The sequence below is a fragment of the Peromyscus californicus genome, unplaced genomic scaffold (genome assembly GCF_007827085.1).
Source record: "Peromyscus californicus insignis strain IS unplaced genomic scaffold, ASM782708v3 Scaffold_12__1_contigs__length_115047231, whole genome shotgun sequence".
Taxonomy (NCBI): Eukaryota; Metazoa; Chordata; class Mammalia; order Rodentia; family Cricetidae; genus Peromyscus; species Peromyscus californicus.
The window spans coordinates 68168140-68195506 of NW_026294413.1; the positions used below are offsets into that span (position 1 = coordinate 68168140).

The window sequence follows — 27367 nt, forward strand, 5'->3', positions numbered from 1 at the left end:
AGAGTGAGTTCCAGGAAAGGCGCAAGCTACACAGAGAAACTCTGTCTCAAAAAACTAAAAATAAAAAAAATTATTATTACATGGCTTTTTGTTGTTATTGATGTTTGTTTGTTTGAGGCAGGGTCTGACATAGCTCAGACTTGCTGGGGAGAACTCTTGAGCCTCCAGCCTTCACATTCCAAGTGCTGAATCACAGACAAGAGCCACCAGCCATGCATGAAACTGAACTCAGAGATCCGCCTGCCTCTGCCTCCCAAGTACTGGGATCAAAGGTGTGCACCACCACCGCCCGGCATAACTTTTCAATATGTCCCAGTACCTAAATGCCTCATTAATAATTGTCTTGCCGGTGTGATGGCTCACAACTTGTAACCCTCTAAAGAGACTGAGGCAGAAGGACCCACCCCAAGTTTCAGACCAGCTGGGCTACAGCGTGAGACCCTGTCTCAAGACCAACAAGCAAAGAAAGAATTCTAACCCTGACATGAAGGCACTACTTTCTCCACAGGTCGTTTCTGAACCAGACACCTTGAACTATTAGCGTCTGGCCTGAGCTGGCAAGATTGTCTGTCCTGGTAGCACACCAGATTCAGTGATTTCTGCCTGGACTCTGTCCTGGCCTGTTTCTAGCCCTTGTTAAAAGAGTCATGGTGTGATACTTGACCTTTGAACTCGCCCGCCCCCTCCTTTTCCTCTTCCGGGACTGTGCTTAGAGGCACTCAGAGTGGTCCAGCGTTTGACATACACAGCCTCTAAGAAAACTAGGCTGTCTCGAACCCCTGACAACAGGATTGTTTACCTTTACACCAAGAAGGTTGGGAAAGCAGCTGGATCCGCATGCGGTGTGTGCCCAGGTAGGCTTCGAGGGGTTCGTGCTGTGAGACCGAAAGTCCTTATGAGGTTGTCTAAGACAAAGAAGCATGTCAGCAGGGCCTACGGTGGGTCCATTTGTGCCAAGTGTGTCTGTGACAGGATCAAGCAGGCTTTCCTTATTGAGGAGCAGAAAATCGTTGTGAAAGTGTTGAAGGCACAAGCACAGAGTCAGAAAGCAAAATAAATATGCAGCTTTTTAAATAATAAAGGTCCAGGCTTGGTCTGTGAAAAGAAAGAAGGAAGGAAAGAAAGAAAGAAGGAAAGAAAGAAAGAAAGAAAGAAAGAAAGAAAGAAAGAAAGAAAGAAAGAAAGAAAGAAAGAAGAGAGAGGGAGGGAGGGAGGGAGGGAGGAAGGAAGGAAGGAAGGAAGGAAGAGTGAGTCATGGTGTTGTACTCACAAGGATCTATTCCCCAAGTACCAGGACACTAGAGGACCTCAGTATCTCCCCATACCTACCCCAAATTTACAACCATGAAGCCCTTGGTGCGCTTTGAACAACTGATTCAAAAGAACAAGATTTATAGCTCCTTAGGGCTCCACGTGGGCTGAGCTGGGACCTCAGAGCTAAATAGAAGACACTTTACGGGTGAGTAGACACTGGAGGTCTCTGGGGGAAGGGACAAGTTGTACTGAGTGAAGGTTACAGCAGCCACTGAGGGCGGGCGAGAGACCAGTGTGGACTAGAGGTCGGAAGCTGGCAGAGTTAAGCAGAGCACTGTAGGGAGAGGCGCTCTGCAGAGTGTCAATGATTAATGAAGGCCACCCTGAAGCAGGGGAGCTCACGTCCCCAGGGCTCGTCCTCCACACATGAAGTCCTGTAGACTGATTTGTCCTTCCTTCAACTAACATCTACAGAGTGTCCATCACGTGCCAAGCTCTGTGTAGGTGTCTGGAAGAGAGCCTATAGGAGACCAGTAGGAACCAGAGTGGGCACTCATGGACCCTCTATCTTAGAATTGAAAAGATAGTAACTGCACAATGATTTCACCATAACTACATTAAATGTATGAATAAAAAGTAATGCTATATGGTGGCCAGGCATGGTGGTGCACACGCCTTTAATCCCAGCACTCAGGAGGCTGAGGCAGGCAGATCTATATGAATTCAAGGCCAACTTGATCTACCAAGATGTGCTATCCAGAATTTATATCGTCACTCTAAAAATCCCAGCTCCCTCAACTTTAAAGGGTCATGAATTCTATGATGAGATGTAGGTGGGATGTCCAGTCTAAAGAGACCAGAATTCACTCATCCAGGTGACTTGTCACCAAGTCTCTCCATTTTTTAAATAAAAAGTACAGTAAACTTGATGTTCTTGTGAAATTTCATTTTATTTTTATGTTAGCAGCTCTGGCTGATGGTAAAATATGGCCCCAGATCTTTCCCATCCTGATACATACACCTTTGCAATGTGATGTTGTTGGACCCCCACACACACACACCTCCAGAGTGGAGTCCACTGAACACATACCCAGTCTGATCTGTCTTTCGACTTGTGTTGACCAATAGGATGTTGTGAGGGTGACATTGAACTTTAAGACTTTAAGAGACCTTGCAACTTGGGCTTTGGTTGTCTTAGAATGTTCTGCCCTCACCTAAGGGAGCCCAGGATAGCCTGAAGAAATGAGGACACATTATCACATAAAACAAAGCCTGGCCTCAGACCTGGGAGACAGAACCCAACAACGGAACCAGGCACTGAGCACCGTGCATGAGTGTGCCGTCTCTGGAGCAGAAGCACCAGGATCAACCACAAAAGCCGTGAGGAAAGGTGAATCAATGTTACTGTAAGCCACGGAACTGAAGTAGGTCATTATGCAGCAGCCACAACAGACAGAGGCTGTTAAAGCACCTGCCAATCAAGCAAACACTTCACAGTAAGAGATCAACTCCTAGCCAGATGCAATGGCTTGCACCTTTAATCCCAGCATCTTTAATCCCAGCATCAAGAGGCAAGGCAGGCGGATCTCTGAGTTCAAGACCAGCCTGGTCTGTAGAGTGAGTTCCAGGACAGCCAGGGCTACCCAGAGAAATCCTGTTTCGAAAAGATCAACTCCATGAGTATGGGAAACATATCTTTGTTGATATCTCCAGATCCTGACATTTCTAACACTTAGTAGTAAATAAATCCTTTGTGAGCAAATTCATACAACTGTACCACAGACTCCTGTGATAATGACAGCAGCTACAGAGCAAACTTCGCCTTCCAGGCCACAGAAACCTCTATTTTCCTCATCTTACAATCCCATCCAAGTCAGAGTTCTCCAAAAAAACAAACCAACAAAACAGAGGCAAAGGAGACCTTGAGACTTATTACTAGAATTGGTTAATGTGATTGTGGTGGTGTGTATATAAATGACCCCTAGTGCAAGGGAACTGGCCCCACTCTTTGCTGTATGTAGGCTACCTTGGGTGAGCTAGCCTGGGCAGTGCTGGAGAGCTGGCACACGTAGTGATGATGAGGAGAAGCTGGTGATCTGACCAACCCAGCTACCACCCAGGCCCAGAACCAGAACCATGAGTTGACCCACCCCAACATTCACCTCCTATGAACTATTGGAACTTGTGAAGGGAACAAACCTATAGATTCAAAGCAGCAGGATCTCCATGACACAGGACAACAACAGGATGTCCAAGAGGAGCCCCAGTGAGAGCCCATTATTGAGGGTATAACAGAAGCCGGAGGCCTAGACCAATGACTCATGGCAATGAACACTAGCAAGTAAAGATGAATGGACTAAAGGGTAAACTGTGTGACTCAACGGACCACACCACAACTACCATGACAAGATTCTTTGTTTGTTTGTTTGTTTGCTTGCTTTGTTTCTTTGTTTTGTTTGGTTTTTTGGTTTTTCTTTTAAATTTGGTTTTGTTTTGTGGGGGAGGTTGCAAGGGCAGAGGGCGGATGTTAGGGCATGGAAAGATAAGTGGGATTGGGATGCACACAATGTAAAATCTACAAAGAATCAATAAAAGTTTTTTTTTAAATGACCCCCATAGGCTCATATATTTGAATGCTTAGTCACCAGCGAGTGGAACTGTGTGAAAGGATTAGAAGGATTAGGGGTGTGGCCTTGTTGGAGGAAGTGTGTTATGGTGTGTGTGTGGGGGGGTGTCTGGTATCACCTGCCCAGCACTTCTAGATGCTAACCTCTGGAGCAGTCTGAGAAGAAAAGCACCCACCTGGGGCACTTTGTCCAACATTGACCCCTGGCTTCCAGCCCCGTCCAGATCCCTGCCTCACTGTGGTAGAGGCTGCTTAGAAGTCTTCAACCCTTACTAGATCCCCCAGCATGCATCTGAGAGCGCAGCAAGAACTATTTCCTCCAACTCCACCCAATGTCTACATCTATAGTCTTGACTCTAGATACTCCTTGGCTCAGGATGACATTAGGAATATATTTCTTTTCAAACAATGTATGATCGTCCCTCCCTGCCACTGCCCCTCACAAGAGATGGACCCAGTGAGTTTCAAAGTATAGTCAAGTATCATCACTATATACAAGCAGAAGGCAGCTTGGTTGCTCTTTTGATGAGTTTCCAAAGCCTCTAACTGTCTGTTACACTTTTAAAAGAGAGAAATTTCGGGCTGGAGAGATGGCTCAGAGGTTAAGAGCCCTGACTGCTCTTCCAGAGGTCCTGAGTTCAATTCCCAGCAACCACATGGTGGCTCCCAACCATCTGTAATGAGATCTGGTGCCCTCTTCTGGCCAGCAGTCATACATGCTGTGTACTAAATAAATAAATCTTTAAAAAAAAAAAAAAAAAAAAAAAAAAAAAAGAGAGAAATTTCTTTTTTCTGGTCCATTACTCTAATCCAAAGGTTGGTACACAGCAAGAGATCAACAAATGTTTAAAAAATGATGTAGCTAGGGCCCAGTACAGTCTAGTGACATGAGGTCACATGGCTCATTGGTGGATGAGCTAGAACCTCTACCTTTCCTATCCTCTGACCCCAACCTCCGTTCATCTTATTTAGTCAAGTAATGGCAGAGACCTGGTTGCTGTTCGCTAAACCACCGCAAAACGCTTCTCTCCGCTCTTTTTGACACCATCTCTCCAAACAAGTTCTAACTCTTAAATATCATATACACTCACATATAGACACACACACACACACACACACACATATGCACATATACACACGCACACATACACACTGATATATTCTCTGATCAAATGAATAAATACCTCTCTATTATCCCAAAATGCTTCTCATCTGGTTAATTAAAGCATTTAGGGTCTCACTCCTTTCTACCTGTCCAGATCTGACTTCCCATTACTGCTTGTCTGTCTGTTTTAAGGAAATGTTCCATGTAGCTCCAGCTGGCTTCAAACTCCATATGTTACTGAGTCTGGCCTTGAACTCCTTCTCCTGATTCTCCCGCCTCTCCCTCCCATGTGCTGATGTCATAGGTATGTCCACCAATCAGGGTTTAACTTCATAACCAGGCACATCCCTCACTCTCATCTCCAGCTTGTGAACCCAGAAACCCTCCTTCTTCCTTCAGCAGCCAGCCTAAAAACATCTAACACTCTTCAAACTTGCCAGTGGGCTCAGCCCCCAGTATTTCCAGAGCAGTCCATCACTGCTGCCTCTGAGCTTCCGTCACCCACCTCACCCTAATCTCTAGGCAGAAAGGTCTTCCCTCTAGGACACGATTGGACATTCTAGCTCAAGGCCGTAATACGACACTGACCCTCATGTCCCCAATGCATAACATGGAGTTTTCACTGCACAAGAGCCTTGTAGAAGTTTGTGGGGGAGGGGGACAAGAGTACCAAAAAAGCAGTCAAGTCCTTACACACTTTGCACTTGCAGTTTCTAGGATGTTGTGAGATGATACTTCTGTGTGACCTTTTTCTCCATCACAACTCAGAAAGTCCAGCAGCGAGATCTCAGGCCTCACAGAACTGGCTCCAAACACAGCCAAAAACTCAACCGGAAGGCAGCTCAGTATGCTTCTCCCCGAGTACCTTGAAGGCCCAGAGTTCCGGCCACAGGAAGCTCAGCAAGTCCCCAGAGCAGCTGCTACAGCACCAGGGTTCCAGGATTCACTTGGGACCATCCTTGAATTATCTTGTGAAATGGAACTCTCTGAAGAAACGTCGTCTGTGTTAAAGACCCTTGAGACCCATTAGAGCATCACAATGTAGAGAGATGGAATGCTGCTGGCCAAGAGGCAAAAGTATCTTGGGCTATCTTTAGTTCCCTTCATAGCTGTTTTAAATCTCTGTGCCTGACCTAGCATCTCTGTGGCTTGTGGGTAAAGCTCTTGAAACCCACTGTTGAAAGCAGCTGACCACCAGGGTCCACCAATCCTAAAACTAAGAATTTTATAACCTACAACAGAAATGCCCCTGCTCTGCCGAAGCCCACCTACCTCACGTACCTACCCATGTAAATACATCGATTTATAACTTTCTTTTTTTAACTTTCTTTTACATGTGACTTTAAGTTCAGATAACCTCTTCCATAGTAGAGAACGTCATTCAAGACATCCTGGATCCTTATCTGTGGGCCGTGGTCACTCATATTTGTCTCAGAATAAACTCTTGTATTCCCATCAGGACAAGGCTGAATGGGTGCAGAAAGCCAGGTGAGGGTGAGAAATGGGTTGCAATGAAAGGCTCTAGCTCACTTTTCCATAGTACCCTTCCCTCAGACCAACACAAACAGGGTTTGGATCGGGGACAGGACGCCATTCTGGAATCTGACACTTTTTAGTTTTCAACCTTCCTGAGCCGAGGAAGTACCTACTGTAGTCTTTAAAGCACATGAACCCAATGGGCGTAGTGACTCGTCGGGTCTGTAACCCCAGTGAAGCAGCAGCAAGTTCAAGATCAGCCTGGTCTACATAGTGAGTTCCAGGCTAGCCTGTCAAATAAGCAAGTTAATTGCAGGTACCTCCCCAAATAAATACAAACAAAATGCAGAGATCTGGGATCTGAACTTCAAGAATATAGTTGTATAGTAGATTGGAGGTTGCTTGGAAGTCTGGACTGAAAATAAAACAAAATGAGAGAGGGCTGGAGCTCCAGCTCAGTAGGGTAGAACGCTTACCTGCTAGGATCGTAGCCCTGGGCTGCACTTCCAGCACTGCATGACACTGGGCATGGTGGCAGACACTTATAGTCCCAATCAGGGGATAGAGGAGGAAGGATTAAGAAATTCAAGGCCATCCTTAACTACATAGTGAGTTCCAGGCCTTGTAGTGGGTAGCTGCTCTGCCTATGACCTTGAAGGACATGCCCCTGGGGCGTGGCCTCTCTGACTCTTAAGACCTGGGATGCACAGGCATCGCTCTCTCTCCCCCTCATGGTTTTGGATGCTGAGACAGGCCAGGCGGAAGAACAGTGTGTACCATAGCTCGGCTTTCCAGGATCCTATGATAAATCTCTCGTGCTGTGAGTTTTATCCCCTAATAAATTCCTTGCCCTTTAAGCAGACTCGTGCATTTCTCGCCATAAGGCCTGCCTGAGCTAAATAAGACTCCATTCTCAAAAGAGAAGAGGAATGCCACATGTGGTGGCACATACCTTTGATACAACACGAGTCCAGCCCAGGAGACTAAGAAGTCCTCCAGACTGACACTCAGCAGCTGCTCAGTAATTATCTGGCCATGACTGAGCATTAGTGTCCCAGAAGGAAATGAAACAAACTGCTCAGGAGGTATGCGCTGGTGATTGGAATGAGAAATGTCCCCTTGGCTGCATATATTTGAACATTTGGTCTCCTGTTGAGGGTACTCTTGGGGGGAACTTATGAAACCTTTGGAAGGAAGAGCCTTATTGGAATAAGTTCATCCTTTGGGGCCAGGCTTTGGGTTTTTACAGCCTCACCCTACTTTCTGATCTCTCTCCCTCCCTCCCTCCCTCTCTCTCCCTCCCTCCCTCTCTCTCTCTCTCTCTCTCTCTCTCTCTCTCTCTCTCTCTCTCTCTCTCTGCTTCCTGTATGTGGTTAAGATGTGATCTCTCAGCAATCCTGCTCCTACCCTACCTCCACACTTCACCCACCATTATGGACACCCAGCCCTCTAGAACCATAAACGAAAATAAATGATTTCTTGGCCATAGTATTTCCTCACAACAACAGAAAAGTAACCCATTCAAGGCAGCAAATCCCTATGACATCCACATGACAGCCCTTCATCCACATGGAGACTAACCCATCCCATAAGAGGTTGGAGGTGGAACTGAGTAATGCTAGAAATAACTTGTGTGCCCCACGGTCCCCTCCAACATGAAAATTATAGGGCAATGACTCCAGATTGGGGTTGGAGGGGATTCTTGGGAACCCTGCTAGAGCCTGGTGAGCTGATCAGCTGATGTCAGTATGGTTTGCAGCAGCTTGTGTTCTAGGAGACAAACTGTGTGTGGCTAAACTCATTACAAAGCAGCAATGGGCCGAGGGAAGAGGTCACTTGGGTTCTGCAATCTTCCAGCACTAAGCCAGTTTCTGTAGTTTTCCTGGGACTCCCAGGGCTGGTTGGATTCAGTGGGCATGCAGAGACTCAAACATCCTTGAGGTGAGGCAAGATTTCCAAGGAATGGCTCTCTAAATGTCTTGAGTGTGCCCTCTGAAGGTGAATGGAACCCATCAAGCTGATGGTGCTCCATACCTAACCTGTGAACCAAGCTCCAGGTAAGCAGGTAGAGAGTCTGCCTCTTCCTGGCTCGTTGCACCTTGGTCTCAGAGACCATCAAGATAAGGAACAGAGCAAGCTTCCTGCCTTGATCGGGTAATGACAAAGGATGTCCCTGTGCAGAAGGCCGGTGTGGACATACCTGCGAGATGAGCCTGGAGCTCGTGCACACTGCAAGAATTCAGAGCTCTTAGGAAGGCTGCTAGGCCTCCTGCAGTCTACTCCTAAAGTATAAATATTTCCAGACTGTCTTCACAATCTTCAAGGGAGAGGAGATTCCATTGGTAGGCCCATGCCAACTCTCCCTCATCCCCTCCCTCACTTCAAAGAATGAGCCTCAGGGGCCTGAATCTTCTGGATTAGCATGTCGTCCAAATGTGCAGTGGGGGCAGGAGTCCAGGAAGGAAACGTTCAACATGCTGCTTGCACTCTGCGATTGTAGGCAAGCCTATTTCTCTCTTTGAACCTCAGATTCCTCTTTCTCTAAATGAGTGAGAAACCTGACTGGCCTTTTCCCACCTTGACTATAAATCAGACTCCTCTAGGTGATGGCAAGACACAGGAGCCTGGGAACACAAAGATTCCTAGGCCTCATCCTAAAGCTAAGGAACCCGAACCTCAGGGAGGATAAAGAAGTTTGTGAAGATCCTGAATCCCAACCTCAGCTCCAGCCAGGGAGCCTCAGGAGCCCCTCAGTATACCCTCATCCCTCTCCCATCTGGAAGACCCGTAAGATGAATTGCCCCAAGCCGTGCCCCATCTCTTCCCCACTTCTCAGCTTCCTTGGGCCAGAGCTGGAGTAAACTTGCATCACCCCGTTCTCCAAAGAGCTCTGGAGGCCGACGTGCTGGTCAGTGAGCAGTTTATTACCCATCAACCTGTCCAGCCTGCCCGCATCACAGCCTGCACAGCCTGGACGTCATTTTCATCCCAGTCCGTTCTGGCATCCAGCCTCTGTCTCCACCCTCGTCCCCCATCCCCCCCCCTCTCTCACTCCCTTTCAAGACAGCACCAGGTCTGGGGGCCACACCTCAGCTGGGAGAGGAGACAGGAAGATAGAAGCTGGGCCAAGAGAAACTAGAGATGGCCCCAAGCTTCTGGAGCCAGCACCCCAGTTAAGAGGGCAAGGAGGCAGGGCTTCTGGGGCCACTACACGTGGTTCAGGCAGGAGGCTCTTCTCCAGGACGCGCAGGGAAGCCGCTCAGGTCTCGACCAATGATCTCACTCACTGTAAAGGAGGAGCAGTTGAAAGACAAGGCTAAGACAGGTCTTTTCCTTTTTCAGAGACCGCCCCCCCCCCCCCTTCAGCTCCAAGCAGGTCTCCAGCTAGGACATATCTGGATTCCTCTTTTGCCGAGCCTCAGTTTCCCCAGTGTTTCTTAACATCTGCTCCTAACTAGGTTTGGTCCAACTCCATCCACATGGGTTCCCGGCCCTGCATCATATATGGCACTCTCCCGTCAGCTCGGCCAGTGCCAATGGCAGCAGGCCAGACGTAGGTGTCGTCAGCCGGACAAAGAAGGGACAAAATAGGGAGGTCTTCGTCATCAAAGCAGACTCCAGTCTCCAGGGAAAGATAAGGTGAGCTTTCCACAAGCCACTGTCCCTCCCTGAAACTCAATGCTTGAATCTACAGTTCAGGGAACTAGATGGAATGGTCTGGAAATACTTCTAGGGCTGAAATTTTGTGATTAGGGCAGAGACAGAAAAAAAGCTGGAATAGATACTCCATGTGCCCTTCAGAATTAAGTTGCTGAATTCAGGTGGCCACACGCATACACATACACCAAGAATTTGCTCCGGAGACGTCTGACTAGTCCTGGGACACTAAGGATGCCCAGTCTCTAAGCAGCCACGCTCCGGCCCTCAGCACACATGCACATCGATCTCTTGCACTCACTCACACTCACAGTCCCCAGTCCCACACCCACCTTCCTCCAGGGTGATACCCTGGATAGGTACATTGTCTCTGAAGCCGCTGTTGTAGCCACCCCTGGATTTCTCCTGCTCCGAAGCCCCCTCCCCAGGGGTATAGCCTGGCCCCACCTCATTGTAGCCCTCGGCAGGCAGGGGGTGGACAGCATTCTGGGGGTTGAAGGGGTCTTCAAGTGGTGGGGAGGAAGGTAATGGAGGTCTAAAGGGGGCCGGAGGGGAGAACGGAAGCCCCAGGGCAAAAGAGGAGCCCTGTCCTCCATACGGGTCACTAGGAAAGGGGCGGGGAAGGAAGGAGACTGCGGGTGGGCGGGCACAACCTGTGGTTCCTCCAGTCTCAGGGAACATCCGCAGGCCAGGTCTATAGGATGGTGGGGGCCCCGTCTGGGGGTAGAGAGCGGGTGTGCTATAGCCAAAGCTTTCTGACAGATAAGGAGTCTCATAAGCAGGGTCTTCATGGGGATAGGAGGGGTAAGGGGGCCTGGGTGGTGAGAAGTCCATGTCAGTGCCAAAGGGGGAACCCGATGTGGAAGGGAAGCCCCGGAGAGATGAGTCTGGTAGAGGCTCCTCCTTGAAGACCACTGGGAAGATGAGGAGGCAGGAGGAGGCTGGTGAGGTTCTGGCCATTCCACCAGTACACCTTCCAACCTCCTTCCCTTCCGAGGGTTCGTCCACCCCTTATCCCCTCACACGGGGCACCCCCTCTTCCCCCACCACAGGCAGTCTTAGAGCGCACCAGGTAGGAACTTGAAACTTTGGGTAGGACTGCGCTTTCTCCGCCCGTTGGAGACATAAAAGTAGACCTGGACTGGTCGGGATACCCGCTTGTTGCTATACTCAGGAACGGTCAGCGTCAGCGTCACCTGGTGAGAACAGAGGATGAGACACAAGTCCTTAGAGATCCTCTATCAGCCCAACCCTTCCATGGACCCAACCAACTCTTATCTCCTAGTTCTATGGCTAAGGAGCAAATCTGTTCCCTGGAGAGGAAGCTCTCTACTAGAGCACCTAGATCCTTCAGGCCAGAAAAAGTTACTCTGGAATCCAAACCCATAAGTAAGGGGCCCTCTTTTTTTTTCTTTTTCTCTTCTCTTTCTTTCTTTCTTTCTTTCTTTCTTTCTTTCTTTCTTTCTTTCTTTCTTTTCTTTCTGTTTTTTGAGACAGGACAGCCTCAGATGTCCTGGAACTCGTTCTGTAGACCAGGCTGGCCTCAAACTCAGAGATCCCCCTGCCTCTGCCTCTGGAGTGCTGGGATTAAAGGCGTCCCGCCACCACCACCCAGGCAAAGACCTTGTTGTTTTGTTTTGGAGACAGGGTCTCTCTATGACTGTCCTGGAACTCTCTCTGTAGACCACGATGGCCTGGAACTCACAGAGATCCACCTGGCTCTAAGGGGGCCCTCTTGAGAACTCCTTACTCTTCCACCCCTCCCCCCACAGCCAGGATGGGGACCCCGAGGACACTAGAACCTACCTCACTGCTCTGCAGCCGGTTCACTACAGCCTCCTCTTCCCACTGAAGTTTTCCATCTGCGCAGGAGAAAAAGAGCTCCACCTTGGTCTAGGGTCCACCCCCTGGCCCAGTCCCCTACCCTTTCCCCTCCTGCTGAAGTCAACACCAGAATCAAAAGATCCTTAGCAGGTCTGACACAGAATGTGCCAGATGTTTACCCGATGAAAAAGACGGGATGAAAACTGCCCCCAGTGAGGACAAATGGTAAACAAAGGTCAAGGGAAATGGCAGGGACCTAGAGAGAGCTCGTGTTAGAAGCAGCCCTGGAGCCCTCCCACCTCAGACTCAGACATCCCCTCCTATGGTACCCGCAAGATGGACAGTGGGGTAGGAATAGGTCCCATCTTGAAGGGAGGCACTATACCAAGACTAATGATGTAGACCCCAGGGGCTAAATGTAGGTCTCGGGGCTGGGCCATCCGTGAGAACGGTTGAAGGAAGGGGAAGCCCACAGGTTGGTGGCTGCACCCTGAATCCTATCTCCCATTTCTGCACCCCTACAGCTCCATCTTGGGGCGCCCCATAGGCTCTCATAATCACAGCTGTGCTTTTATCTCACAACTCAGGACAGGCCCAGGAGAACCTACGACGGCTGTGCATGCCCTCTTCACTTCATATACTTTTTCCATGAGGGTGACCGTCTCAAAGCCAGTTCCTCTCTAATGCTTTACTGAGCAGGATGTGTATTTCTTGTTTTTGCTCACTATCCTTGGTATTTTCGGTTCTGGCCACTTCCATGAGAAACTGATTGTATGCGATGAGGGGAGGCAGATAAAGAGACTGCCGCTCAGCTTGGTGGCCATGTGACAGTGCCAGAGTCTCCCCTGCTGGTTGTGAGCTCTACTTCTCTCCTCTCCGCAGGGCGTACTCACCAGGGCCCCTTTCAATGAACACCACTTTTGAGTCTGGCAGGAAGTTGGAACCAGTCAACACTAGCTCCTCCCCTCCTCTCACTGAGCAGGCGCTGGGGCTGTAGGCCTCCACCTGGGGCAGCTCCTGGGCTGAGCGCTGGGCTGCAAGGTAGGATAATACAGAAGCCTGGCTGGGCTGGGTGCAGAAAGGACAACCGTCTCCACCACTAGGGGAGCCCTCTTTCCAGGGGCAAATACAAAAGATAACTAACAGTAACCAGGAAACCACACAGACTATGGACGGACCACTCCTGAAGCAGAGACGGCGCAGACAGGTGCATCTGGACCATCCCTGAGACAGAGTCTGTAGCAGGGGCAAACTCAAACACCACCTTCACCTCTCCCTCAGGACGGGAGAACAAGAGCTGAGTCTGCTACAGGGCTACCCATGACACACAGGGCACGGGGCACTAGTGTAGAGGAAACGGGTAAACAGACAGACAAAAGAGCGGCAAGACACAGAGAACTGGCCAGGGCCTGTTTGCTCACAGCACTCGATGGGCACGGAGGCTGCCTGCACAGAGACGACCTTCCCGCCGCCCTGAGGCACGTGGACACGGAACACCAGCCGCACACGTGTGTTTTTGCGCCCGATGTCTGTCTCACCCTTCCGGAGCTCAATGTCTGAATTCCGAAGCTTCAGGATTCCAGCACAGTCGATGCTGAAAGGCAAAGGAGAGATGGGAAGACTTCCTAGCCAGCGGTGCGACAGAGATGCATTTTCTAGAGGGGAAGCCCCCAGGGGGCCCTCAATCCAAGCCATGAGACTGGCTAAGGTGCTTAGGGAGACTGTTTTCTAATCTAGAGATGGCCTCCGCAGAAAGCTCCCAGACTCAAAAACTGCTTTCTTAAGGCCAGAAACTGGCTGGGGATGAGGCTTAGTGGCAGAACACTTGCCTAGCATATATAAAGCCCTAGGTTCAACTCCCAGGACTTTAGGAAGGAGGAGAGAGTTGAGGATATAGCTCAACCGTACAAAACTGTCACAGACTCTTTGTACACTGTGTGAAGATGTGTTTCTGTGATTGGTGTAATAAAAGGCTGAATGTCCAATAGATAAGCAGGAGAGATAGGTAGGACTTCTGGGCAAGAAGAAAGGAAGAGGGGAGGAACTGACGCAGGTGAGAGATGCCAGGAGACATGGAGAGGAGATGCAAGATGGAAGAGAGGTAAGGCCACATGATAGATGAATACAAATGGGTTAATTTAAGTTAAAAGGTCTAGTTAGGAACAAGCCTAAGCTATAGGCCAAGTTTTCATAATTAATAAAAAGTCTCCAGATCATTATTTGCAGGCTGATGATCCACAGATAGTCTGACAAGAAAGACTGCTACGTATGGAGCCCAATGTGGGTCCACGTATATCCTTACGTGGACCCACATAAGGCTTCACAGACTATCCAGCCAAGATTTCAGATAAGCTCTATACTTTCCCATCACACAGAGACTAAACAAAAAAATAACACAGCCAGCTCTCCCAAGACTTGACCATTATCCTTATTTTCTCAGGGTCCCCCAAAGATACTGTTGCTCCCAGACAACAGGAAGCAGTCTAGAGAACACAACACCCACATTCCCAAGAGGTGGGGTTGATGGTTTTTGGTCATTCAGTGGATTATGGATGTTTATCATCAAACATTTAGGGGGGTTGGTTACAAGGTATTGATGATCATGGTCAGGAAAAAAAATGAACCAAGGAGATTAGATTCAGGGATCTCTTTCTGAAAGTAAAAGGGGGGTGGATATAGTACAGAAATGATAGAATAAAAGGGTGGATTGTTGAGTCTATTTTCTTTTTTTTTTTTTTTTTTTTTTAGGTTTTTCAAGACAGGGTTTCTCTGTGTAGCTTTGTGCCTTTCCTGGAGAGTCTACTTTTGAATAATCACTAGTCTCAATTATTTTACATTGGCATGGATTTTTTTATATTAATACAAATTTAAGGGTTTTTTTTTATATTGTACATATGTTTCTACTCTTGCTTAAGGTATTGTACCTGTGCAGCTCATTTTAAAATGTAATGTAAAGTTTTAGTCCTTGAAAACTATTTAGGATAATAAAGAAAGACATGTTAGTAGTTAGCCATCTATAACAATCAAACCTGTAGTCACATTTGGTATGTTTTCAAGGTTAAACAGATATATTTTAGATAGATAGATGGTCTTCAATCACTTCAGAGAGCTACAGAATATGGTAGTTGAGATGTTTCGACATCTTTTCATGACAGTGAGACATATCTTCTCCTGGCAGTACCAACTTACTTCCAAAAAGGATGGTGGGCATCAAAGAACCTCCATATGGAGTTTACTTTCCTTATGGCAAAGCTAGCCACTGGGCAAGAAACTGCCCTTGCCTTGACTGCTGACAGTATGCTGTCTCAATTGGACAAACAAGACACAAAAGAAAGTGCCAAACTTTGCCAAGACATGGCAGGACAGTTCTTCAAAATTCCTGCTTCACAAAAAAGTCTGTCAGATATTCTAGGCCTATAGACCAAAGATGGATGCCCCAAATGTTGCAGAGGAACCTTGGGTGACTGTCGAGGTAGTCAGCTGCCTCTGTCATTTCTATAGTTTTGGAAGTTGTTTGCTCTACACCTCCTATTTACTCAGGTAATATTATATCCTTCTCAGGTTTTTGATGGGGTTGAAGACTAGATAGTTATAGTTACAGTTTTCCTTGTTACCAAATTCAGAAAAGAAACTTACATAAGAGATGTAAAGTTTATAAGGTTGAGAAATATAGAAGCTTACATTGTTTAAGAAGGTGTTTTTAGGTCTAAAAAGATTTTTAGGATGGTAATACAAGTTAGGATAGAAAATGGTTTAGGTATAAAACTTGAATTCACTAGGACAGGATAGATAATACAGTACTTTCTCCAAATTTGCCAAATACAAATGGACTGGATATTGTGAATGTAATCCTTACTTGATAATTGTTCTTATTGTGTATAGTTTTACTATGTCAGAGTTGAAATCTTTCCTTTTTATTTAGACAAAAAGGGGGATATTTATACCTGGTGTGAAAATATGTTGCTGTGATTGGTGTGCTAAAAAGTTGAATGGCCAATAGCTAGGCAGGGACAATAGGTGGGACTTACAGGCAGAGAGAGAAGAAGAGGAGAAGGAATCATGGCATCAGACATGGAGAGGAAACAGGAGGTGCAAGATGGAAGAAAGGTAATGCCATGTGATAGAATGTAGATTACTATAAATGGGTTCATTTAAGTTATAAGATCTAGTTAGGAACAAGCCTAAGCTATAGCCAAGCCTTCATAATTAATAAGAAGTCTCTGTGTTGTTATTTGCAAGCTGGTTTGCTGGACAGAGAAAAACTTCCTACACAAAACACTTGCCTAGAAGGCTGGAAACTGACTTGGAGTGATAATGTCTAGCTTTTCTAGGAAAAAGAAGAAGTGGGCCTCTCTGGTCCTAAACACTGCAGGCTGAGGGAAAGCTGGCTAGGGACTTACTTGGCAGCCATGTTGTTCTCTGGGAGCAAGGTCATCTCCAACACTTTGGTACCACTGACTACAGCTTCGTAGCTGGCCGTGGCCACCATCTTGCCGGTAATGCGGTGCACCTGGTAGAAGGCATGTGGCCGCAGGCTCCTTTCATCTGCAGTGCCAATGAACATCTGCAGAGTCAGTGGCTTCTCACTGTAGCCTAGGAGCTGACAGAGGGAGACAGAGGCCACCTATTTGAAAGCCCCAGTGTCTTTTGCCCTTTATCCATCCTTGGATTTTCCGTCCAAGGATGGGAATGGTGAAAGATAAAGAATATCCTGTAAGGAATTCCCTGTGGGAAACTGGGCATCAGTCGTAGAGAAAATGTGGTCTGAAGTTCACAGTGTTATTCTTGGAAGGCCCAAACTGGGCTGGGCAAAGGAGGAAGAGCTTCCAAGAAAGATTAGCCCAACTCAATATAGAGGAAAAACCTAACTCCCAGTAACCTTTGGCCTCAGCTGAAACCCTCCCCCACATCTGGCAAGTCACCATTTTCCAAAGCAGACACGAGGCCGATGTCCCACGGGATGAGTCGGGGAGGGTGGGGGTGCAGGAGAACAGAAAAGAAGAGTAGAAAGTATATCCGGGTCCTTGCTGTGTACCCTTCCTTCCTCAGTTCCAGCCCCTCCCCTAGGCTGCCTGCAGGGTCACAGCTGAGACAGAGTGTGGGAAAGGGCAGTGCCATGATTCTGTGCACAGCTGAAGCTCCTTTGCAGGAATCTGGGATGGGAGGAGAGAACGAACACCGGGCCTGCCTTCTGCCCCTTACCTTGACCACAGGGTGACCTCCAGGAGCAGCTTTGACAGCTCCTCGGCTGCCCTCTGTCTCGTAGTGGGCTCGGTGGTGAGCTCTCGGCTGCACCTCAATCCTCAGCTCCAGCTGCTCGTACTGGCTGGGCAAAGGCCAGTCCAGGGGAGGTAGGGCAGAGGTCCTGGGTAGAAGACGAGAGCATGGTCATCTGGAACCTCAGACCCATCACAATCACACCGGGTTTGTGGGGGAGGGGGCAGTATGGGTATGGGAGAGATAAAAAAAAAAACAAACAAAACCCACAGCAAAAGTAACTTCCAAAAGCTCAGAAACAGGGGTACTGATAGGGAAGAGAGTCCTTTGAAGATGGGGGTGTGGAAGATGGCGAATAGCCCTGAGACTCCTTTCTCCCGGTTCTGGATAAAGGGTTTGCAGGCTTTACCAAGAAACAGAGGAACCCAAAGGCTGTACTGACTCTCCGACCTAGAAGGGCAGGTACAGCACAGAGGTGCCCCTTTAGACCAGAAAAAGCATTAGAAAAACAGAGACTGAGGGCAGAAGCCTACAGCAGAACCTAGGGCTGGCTTCTCTGCTACCAGGCCAAATCCTTCCCACTAGCTGGGGCTAAGCAGGAGAAGTTGCACGGGGTAAGGACTGCTTTTCTGGAATTGTGCTTACAGATACTCTGCTGCTAAATCTCAACTGGTAATTTCCTGCCCACCTCCCCCGCCCCTGGATATTTGGCAGCCTTTTAATTGCCACAGCTAATGCAAAAGGTGGTACTAGTGTCTAACGAATAGGCCTGGGAGGATGCTCACCATTAGACCGGGTCCAGGACAGCCCTGCACCACAAAATGCCCAACTCAAAACAGTAGTCTACCAAGGTTGAGAGATGTTGGTCTATGGGAATCCCAGGGGTCCAGCTTCCCCCTAGAAAGTTTTCAGGATGGAGTCACCTCAGTCTGACAGCTCAAGGCTTAGGACTATGGAAATGGGCATAACTCTTTCAGAGTAGAAGGGATAGAAATGCAAGTTTCGCTATAAATTCTTTGACTTGCAAATACATGTCACTTTATTCAGACTCGAAGTGATGCTCTTAAGCCATGGACTTAGAAATTAAGGGTTAGAGGAGGGCTTCTTGTCATGGGACACAGGGCTCTTCTATCTGTTCGGTCTAAACAGCCAGAAGCTAAGATCAACCTGTCCGAGCCAGGGCTGATCAGGAAGTGTGAGAAACCCTACAGGAACTCCATCTCACCTAACTGTTCCTCTCAGAAGACTGACAGGTGGACAGGTGAGGGTGAAGAGCCTTTTCTAATACATCCACAGGAAGCAGCCATCTACAGCTCAGTCCACGGCTGGCTTTTTCTTTTTTTCTTTTGTTTTTTTTTCTTCAAACTTAATGGCCTTAAAACCAATTAGGTAACTGGGGCCCTCTTGCAATAACTCTTATGAGAAGTGGAGAACACCTGGAAACTGAACCTGTCTTTAAACTCATCCTTCCTTTGACCTTTCTGCTCCCTGCAGAACGGGGGTTGAAGAGCACAGAGGTCCCAGATCTGGCCCTCACCTGAAGATGGGGCTGTGTCCCCCAATCCGGGCCTTGGACCAAGCAAGGGGAGAAGGCACTGCGAGATAGTCCATGCCAGCCACCTCTTTCCGAAGACCCCCTGGAGCAGCCACAGCCTCATCTGTTCCGGAAGGCAGCTTCCCATTGCACGGGGCAGGCTCCTCCGACCGAGGCAGGGCCACTGCCTGCTCGCTCGAAGTCCTCCGGGTTTTCTGAGGGATGCTCTCGGTGGTTGGAGCTCCCACATAGTCAAAAGGGCCAGGGGAACTAGGGTCCCTGACTAGAGGCAATGGGGGTGGTGGAGGTGGCTCTGGACCCTCTTCCCCAAGGCTGCCCCGGCGGGACAGAGCCGGGGAGGCGGAAGATGGGGTTCCAGAACTGGAGTAGCGCCTCTTGCCGCAAGGTGAAGCAGGCCGAGGGGAGGCTGGGATGGGCCCGGGAGCGCTGAGGAGAAGCCAGCTATCCTCGGGCGCTCGGCCTCCGGAGCTTGGACCGTAAAGGCTCCACGGATCCTCCGGGGTCCACGGCCTAGGAGAAGCCCGGGGCGAAGGCAGCGGAGAGCTCAAGCCAAAGCGGGAAGCCGCTTCATTAAGTTCTGACTCCACCTCATCGCACGCTGCATACAGGGCGGCCTCATCCGAGGCATCAGAGAAGAAACTCCACGAAGACAGGCTGCTGCTGCCAGGGCTCGGGCTGAAGAAGGCACCTCCGCCCTGGCCTCCTGCCTCTCGGTAGCCCCCAAAGCCTTCTGGTGGGGGGTAATCTCTAGGAGAGCCGTCCCCCCAGGTTTCAGGAGTGTCCTCTAGCGAGGTCGGTGGGTCAGGCGTGGGAGAGATGGATGTGATCCGGATGCTGGGACACTCAAGAACACGACCACCCCCAGCACCCCCCGCACTCCCTCCTGGGCCCCCCAGCCTCACCGACCGAGCCGGTTGGCTCTCCCAGGTGCCAGGTGAAGGGGCGGGACGGGGTGGTGGTGAGTGCATGCCCGGCCGAGGGGGTGGGGGTCGGGGAATACCAATAGGGGCAGCACCATAAGGAAGGGGTTCCCCCAGGGCCAAACGACAGCATGAAGGGGCATCCTCTGAGTCCAGCTCTGTCAAAAAGGGAGGGAGAGTAAAGGGAGAGAGGGAGAGAGAAGCTGGTGAGACGTCTAGGTTCCTCAGATGGTCAGCTCCCAAAGCCTGAGATGCTCAGCTAGGAGGGGGTCTCCTAGTCTCAGGACGAAAGCAAAGTGGAACATCAGAAGACAGGAACGAGATACAGGCATGCCAGAACCCCATATTCTGAACCCCTGGTCCTGGGACCTAGGGTACCAGAGAAGGTGGGACTTAAGGTGAGGACCTTGGGCAGCGGAGCGCTAGAGACCGGCCTGGAGGTGTGTTTGCCCAGGCTCTGGGCTGGGCCGGGGGCGACTCACACATGAACCCAATTAGCAACGGTTCCCAAACCCCCAAATGGTGCTGGCAGAAACCCCAGTTACCATCGCAACCGTGGCCTGGGGGTGGGAAGGATGGGGGCATGTCTGTGGTGACGAGGGGAGGTGGCTCCTCCCTCGCCCCCCCCCAAAAGGGGGCGGAGGTGCAGCCGGAGGGTGATGCGTGCGGGGCCCAGCCAACGGGAGGGTGGGGGCGGGGGGGGCAGCGGGCAGCGCGGATTCCGTGCGAGCGGCCGCCGCCCCCGGCTCGATCCCCGCCATCTGCCTCTCATTGCGGCTAGACAGGGGGAGGGGGAGGGGTGCCCCTGCGCTGCCCGAAAGAGCCCCCAGCCCCAGGCGTCACGTCTGCAGGACCAGGCCTAGGTCCGAAAGCCTCAAACTCCAGAACCAACCCTCCCCTTCCCAAGCCGGCACCCCGGGCCCTTGGGGGCCGAGGTTCCCTTCCGCCCCCCATCACAGAGACAATCGGCCTAGCCAGGAGGCGGCGCGTAGCCAACAACACCCCCACTCCCACCCCAGTCACGACCTAAAAAGGAAAAAGTGGTGCCGTGGCCCCCAGCCTCACTTCCCCAGCCTTGGTAGTGGAGTCCTCCAGCTCCCCTCAACCTCTGACCCACCTCAACCCCCACCCCAGGCTCGCAGCCTCCAAAGTGTCCTGACTCGGACCTCCCCTGCCCTTTAATCACTGGCCAAAAGACCCCTTCCCAGCCCCACACTAACCTTCCCCAGGGCCCCCCGCGCCCAGCGGGGGGGCCTCCTTTTCCTCCCCGAACACCAGCTTAAATTCCAGCTCCTCATCCTCGCAGCTTGCCGCCCCCATGGATCCGGCCGGAGCCCCCAGGTCCCGCCTGGGTGGGAGGGGGAGGCTCAGGACGCTGCTGTAGCTTCACGCGCGGGTGGCTCCCTCCCTCCCTTTCTCTGGGACGCCCCCTCTTCTGTCGCTGCCGCCTCCCTCCCGACGCCCCCTTGTTATTATAGAAACTTTTCCAAACTTTTTTTCCCCCAAACTTCTTCAAAGCGGGCCCCCCCCCAGCCTGTCCCTGATTGGCTACCCGGGATGCTCCGGCCCCTCCTCCAGGGATGAGATGGGAAAACCACGCGCCCCTAGTCCTCCCCCACTCTCTCTCTCCCTCCCTCAGTCATCTTTCCAGTTCCACCCCCTTCAAAGAGGGAGGGAAAAAAAATGAATTGGAAAATGGTCCCTTCAAACGTTATAGGACCCTAATGGTACCTATTGGCTCGCAGTTGTGACAATCACTTCTTACTGGGAGCCCAAACCTCAGCCCATTTCGTCTCCGCTGAGGGAGGGAGGTGGGGGGAATCCGAGTCGCCTTAAAGAGGCCATATTCTGGGCCCCCAGTGTGGCGGGCCCACAGTACATCCTTCCCTGCGATCTGCAGAGTAGTGTAGCTAGCATCTCCCTGGAAAGGCCACCGCTTCTGCGCCTTCCATCCAAGTCTGAGCAGACGGGAGTTCCGGGATTGAGAGAGGCTCGGAGCTGTTCTGGACAGGAGGCCGTTCCTTCCTCCACCCTCGCTGAGACCACTCTGCCTGGGCCTTCAGGGAGCTCTGGCACTCCTTCACCATCACCTCCACCGGCCCCTCCTCCCATTCCCTGAAGATGCAGAACTTTTAGCTGTCCCGAGAGTCTCTCAGACCTTTCTAACCCCAGGAAGCCTTTGAAGGCCCGCAGCCCCTTCTGGGCGGAGATCCAGGCCGGGCTTTGCCGATACCCTTGTCCTAGCCACCTAGATAGGCCATTAATTAGCCTCCACGGAGGAAGTCGGCTCCCTCCTCCCGCCCAAGAGCTGCAGACGAGAGTGACTCTGTCTTCCAAGGGCAGTCCCCTCCCGGCTCTCCTAAATTCCTGGCCAGGTTCAGAAGGGGCCCGAAGCTGAAAATGTAGGCCCCGGGGCTGGACACCTGTCACCTGGGCAGGGGAGGAAGACCCGGACTGGAGTTTCTAGGAAGGGCAAGCTAAAAGGGTCCCAGTTGGAAGAAGAAGACAAAGTGGGACGGGAGATGCTCTCTTTGGATGGCAGGTGCTGCGGGGCGGGGGAGCAGTCACCCTGCTCCCCCGCACGCTAACCATTTGCTTCCAAACTTCCCCCCAAGAAGCCTCACGGATCTCTCGTCTCTAAAGCCCGCAGGCTCTGGGCCGCGCCCCCAGCAGCAGCAGCAGCAGCAGCAGCAGCAGCAGCAGCAGCAGCAGCAGCAGCCGAGGCCAGCACCGAAAGGGTTAAGCACCGGCCCTCGGGTCAGACGTTTACAAACACTCGGGAGCCGGGCGGGGACCGCGCCCATTACTCTAATGAGAAACAGGCTCTGCGGGGCAGAGGGAAGGGGGGCTGGCCTGACGGGCCCCAGCTCCTTGGCGGCGGAGGCGGCGCCCCTCCTCCTCTCAGGCCTCCCTCGAGCCGGTCCTGGGGACCCCCCCCAGCCCCGGGGGACCCCAATGACGTGCGGCGCTGCCCCGGCTGCAAGCCCAGGGCCGCGGGGCGGGAGGGGCAGGGAGGAGAGGCTTGGCGGGCGGGAGGGAAGAATGTTCCGAGGCCGAGCAGGGAGAGACTGCCCGGTTTGATTCCACCACCACCACCACCACCCCCGCCCGCCCTTCTTCCCTTCGGTTCTTCTCAGGTTACATTCCCGTCCTGCTTCACCTCGAACTGGAGAAACCCACGGGCGAGGAGCACCTCGAGATCATCTACTGCTACCCTGCACCTAAGAGGAGCGGGGACGGAGGGGGGAAGCCGTGGAGGACAGACCCGGAAATTCAGCCCGGGCCCTGCTCCCTCATACCCCCCGCTCAGCGGCACAAGCAGACGCGCACATTCTTTTCAAATGTCATATTTCCTTTGATCCTGGGCAGTGTTTCTCCATGTGTCTGGCTCAGCTTCTGCCCAGCCAACCGCCTCCCCACCCACCCCGCTTTGTTTTCCTGGAGAACCCTCCCCCTTCCCTCGTCTGGGAGGCAGGGAGGGTTGACTTGGGCCCTCTTTCCCCTCTCCTCCCAGTGACTCAATTTCCCCACTGGAGTGTTGCAAAAGAAAGGAGGCAGAAGAGAGAACAGTTTGGCACAAGTGAGGTATTAATGTCAAAGATTGCTCAGAAGGACACAAACTTTCGGATTAGGGCATCCTCTACTGCAAACTCTCCGGTCTGCCTAGGCTCAGGCAGAGGGATGGAACATATGACCTCTGACTTGTCCTGCCTGGCTTTAGAGGCCCAGGGTTGGTAGCTAAGTTTAGGCTGTCCTACACTACTGCCCCCTGGCGACCACAAAGCCCAGCTGCCCTTCCTCCCACTTGGCGAATTTCTCCGGCCACCTTGTGGCTCTCAACTCCCCTGGCCCCTAGCGCGCACACCTGAACGAGTTCCCTTGTGACCCGCTCGATTTTCCGCCTTGTGCTGTTCAGTCCGTTTGTTCTAGAGTCAGTCTCCTGTAGTACAGGATGTCTTGGAACTCCGCCTTATCCACTCCCAAGTGCTGGAACTATAAACTCACGATGCCATTACCAGTTTTTGCTCTGTATTCCAATTGGTATTATTCGACAGACTTGGAGGTGGAATTTAGCTTTTTTTTTAAATTACACAAAATGCATTCTTTTTATAAATGATTCAAATCAGACAAAATATGTGGTTAACTCTGACAGTCCAGTTTTTTTTTATCCATTTAGCATATGCTTGTATACAGACATCTTTATGTGCGTGAGGCTATGGTAAACATACTTTTTTCTTTCTTTTGGATTTTTCGAAGCAGTGTTTCTCTGAGTAACAGTCCTGGCTGTCCTGGAACTTGCTTTGTAGACCAGGCTGGCTTTCAACTCACTGAGATCCGCCTGCTTCTGCCTCCCAAGTGCTGGGATTAAAGGCGTGTGCCACCATCACCTAGCTTTAATTTTTTTTTTAGTGAGTGCTCTGCCTGCATGTATTCCTGCATGCCAGAAGAGGGCATCAGATCCCAATATAGGTGATTGTGAGCCACCATGTGGTTTCTGGGAATTGAACTCAGGACCTCTGGCAGAATAGCCAGTGCTCTTAACCACTGAGCCATCTCTCCAGCCCTGACATGCTTTTTCTTGACTTGCTTTTATCCCCTTAGTTAATAAATGGTAGGTGAACCTCATTTCTGGCCTGAAATCTCAGTTCTTAGGAGACTGAGGTAAGAGTATTACCAGTAGGAGGCCATTTCTGGCTACATAGCAAGATTCTGTTAAGAAAGAAAAAGCAGCGCCGGGCGGTGGTGGTGCACACCTTTAATCCCAGCACTTGGGAGGCAGAGGCAGGAGGATCTCTGTGAGTTCGAGTCAAGCCTGGGCTACAGAGTGAGTTCCAGGACAGCCAGGACTACACAGAGAAACCCTGTCTCAAAAAAAACAAAAACAAAAAATTCTTCTCAAAGCTGGGCAGTAATGGTGCACACTTTTAATTCCAGCACTCAGGAGGCAGAGCCAGGCAGATCTCTCTGAGTTCGAGGCCAGCCTGGGCTACAGAGTGAGTTCCAGGACAGTTAAGGCTACACAGAGAAACCTTGTTTCAAAAAAACCATCATCATCATCATCATTATCATCATAATAATAAAAACTTTTCTCTATAAGAAATTTTTTTCAGTATTAGCTGTGATAAAAAAAAAACATAATAAGCAATGGTCATAAGAGACATGCAGGGCTGAGTGTGGTGATGCAAGCCCTTAATCCCAACACCCCACGGCCAAGCCAGGGCTAATAGCGAGATGCTGTCAAGAGAAAGCAGCAAACCAAAGAGAATGAGCGGAGGAGATGGCTCAGTGGGTAAAGCACCTGCTGTGCAAATGTGAGGACCTGAGTTCAAATCCTCAGCACCCACACAGGGCAGGGTAGGGAGCTTGCCTCTGCAATCCTGGTGTGCCCAAGGCAAGAGGGAAGATGGTTCAGACAGGAGAGTCCCTAAAAGCTCACAGGCCAGGTAACCTGATATAGTTAGAAAGGGCACAGAGGGGCTATCTCCAGGAGGAAGGCTAGGAGACAGCCAAGGTTGTCTTCAGACCTACACACAAACCTTGGCACAGGCATCGCCGTCTCCATCACACACACACACACACACACACACACACACACACACACACACACTCACACAAGAAAGGAAATGCAGATTGAAAAAAAATTTTATCGACTTCATATATATAATGCCAAATATATATATGGATAGATCAATAAATTGATGCATGATAGAGGGAAAGTATTAGATTAGTCATTGTAATTATATTAATAGCATGCATAATATAATATTAGTTATATTAATATTGCAATTGTAATATAATTAATCATTGTAATTCTGTTATACTTTTTGCCTGTATATGATGTGGATATGTAAATGTGTGTTCACATACGTCTGCACGTGAAGGTGCAAAGTTGAGGTTGGCCATCTTCCTTGACGGCTCTCCACTTCGTGTACTGAGATAGAGTCTCTCTCAGAACCTGTACCTCTCAGATTCAGCTAGTGTAGTTGTTAGCTTGCTCAGTGAATACAGTGTCTCTGCCTCCTCAGTGCTAGAATTACAGGCAGGTTACATTTCTTTGGGGGTCTGGGGATTGAGATTCCAATCTTCACAATTGTGTGGCAAGCTCTTTACCCACTGCCCGCGTTTCCTTTCTGGGGCTGTGATAAAATACCCAGACAAAAGCAATTTAGGGGAGAAGAGTTCATTTCTACTCACAGTTCCGAGTCACCATCCATCACAGCAGAGAAGTCAGAGCAGCAGGAGCTTGAAGTGGACAGTCACAGCCTACCACAGTTAACAGCGGAGAGAAATTAATGCATGCCCACTGGCTTACTTGCTTGCTTGTGCTCAGCACTATGTCTTATCCAGTTCAGGACCTCCAGGCTAAGGAACGGTACTGCCCATACAGGGGGTTGGGTCTTCCCATATCAAGTAAGGCAACGGAGACAATCTGCCACAGACGACGTGCCCACAGGTCAACCCAACTGACAGTCTATGGTCGTCATTCTCTTTCCGGGTGATTCTAGGTGTGACAAGCTGGTAAAGCTAACCATCACACCCACTGAGCTGTCTTCCCAACCCCTGCCTTTTGGTTTTAAAAAAGGGAAACTAGATATGACAGTACAGTGTGTAAAGGGGCTTGCCGCCAAATCTGACAACCCGAGTTCAAACCCCAAGACCCACATGGTGAGAGAACCAACTCCATGCAGTGGTCCTCTGGCGTCTATACACACACCAAGGCACATGGATACACACATACATGCACACACAAACACAAACAAATCAATGTAACACATTTTTAAAAAGGAAACAGATATCGCATATGAGTCTACCATAGGAATAAATAAAATTTACAATTTCTATATTGAGTCTTAACTTTTTTTGAAATTTATCAGCAACTGTCCAAATTATCTTCACATACTTTTTTTTTTTACTTTTTAAAATTACATTTTAACCTATTTATTGTGTGCACATACCACAGCGCACATGTCGAGGTTAGAGGACAATTTGTGGAAGTCAGTTCTCTCCTTCTACCATGAGGGTTCTGGATATGGCATCCAGGTCAGGAGGCTTGGGCCTAGGCCTTTACCTGCTAAGCCACCTCACCAGCCTCAAATGTATCTTTACGGTTTTTGTTGTTGTTAATTATTAGTGGTGTTTGTGCCCGTGTGTGCTTGCTCGAGTGCGTACCACACACACACACACACACACACACACACACACACACACACACACACGGCGCACCTGCCATGGCACGCATGTGGCGGTCAGAGGACAACGTTGTAGAATCAGTTCTCTCTTTCTACCGTTAAGAGGGTTCGAGAGAGGTAACTCAGGTCACCAGGCTTACACGATGAGGACCTTGACCCGCTGAGTGTCTAGCTAGCCCCACATATGTATTTCCAACAGACAATATAGGCAGATTCATGACTCTACCTCACTCCCGTTGATAAAACTTTTTTTTTTTTCCTAACAGGGTCTTACTGTGTAGCCCAGGATAGACTGGAACTCACTAGGTAGACCAGGTTGGTTTCAAACTCACCGAGCACCACCTGCTTTGGCTTCTCGGATGCTGGGATTTTCAAGGCACAGGCTACCAGCCAGGCCGTGGTGGCACACACCTTTAATCCCATCGCTCAGGAGGCAAAGGTAGGCAGATCTCTGTGAGTTTGAGGCCAGCCTGTTCTACAGAGTGAGTTCCGGGACAGCCAAGGTTATTTCACAGAGAAACTTTGTCTCTAAAAACTAAAACA

The 27367-nt window shown here is 50.1% G+C and overlaps 1 protein-coding gene across 1 annotated transcript; it reads right to left on the bottom strand.

Moving 5' to 3' along the window:
- Positions 1-9365: 9365 nt before the first annotated feature.
- On the bottom strand, positions 9366-21076 carry Nfatc4 (nuclear factor of activated T cells 4). The gene is made up of 10 exons (XM_052733142.1): positions 20855-21076; positions 18697-19792; positions 17145-17307; positions 16343-16542; positions 13364-13536; positions 12836-12976; positions 11925-11980; positions 11188-11314; positions 10451-11032; positions 9366-9747 (listed from the first exon to the last, which is right to left on the bottom strand). The coding sequence occupies exons 1-10, from the start codon at positions 20952-20954 to the stop codon at positions 9680-9682; spliced, it is 2706 nt and encodes a 901-aa protein (XP_052589102.1). The 5' UTR covers positions 20955-21076; the 3' UTR covers positions 9366-9679.
- Positions 21077-27367: the final 6291 nt, after the last annotated feature.

Coding starts and splice junctions, on each gene's coding strand:
- Nfatc4 (XM_052733142.1), bottom strand. CDS start 20,954: ATGGGGGCGGCAAGCTGCGAGGATGAGGAGCTGGAATTTAAGCTGGTG. Junction 19,793..20,854: donor CGCGGGGGGCCCTGGGGAAG/GTTAGTGTGGGG, acceptor CCTTTTTGACAG/AGCTGGACTCAGAGGATGCC. Junction 13,537..16,342: donor GAGAACAACATGGCTGCCAA/GTAAGTCCCTAG, acceptor TTTGCCTTTCAG/CATCGACTGTGCTGGAATCC.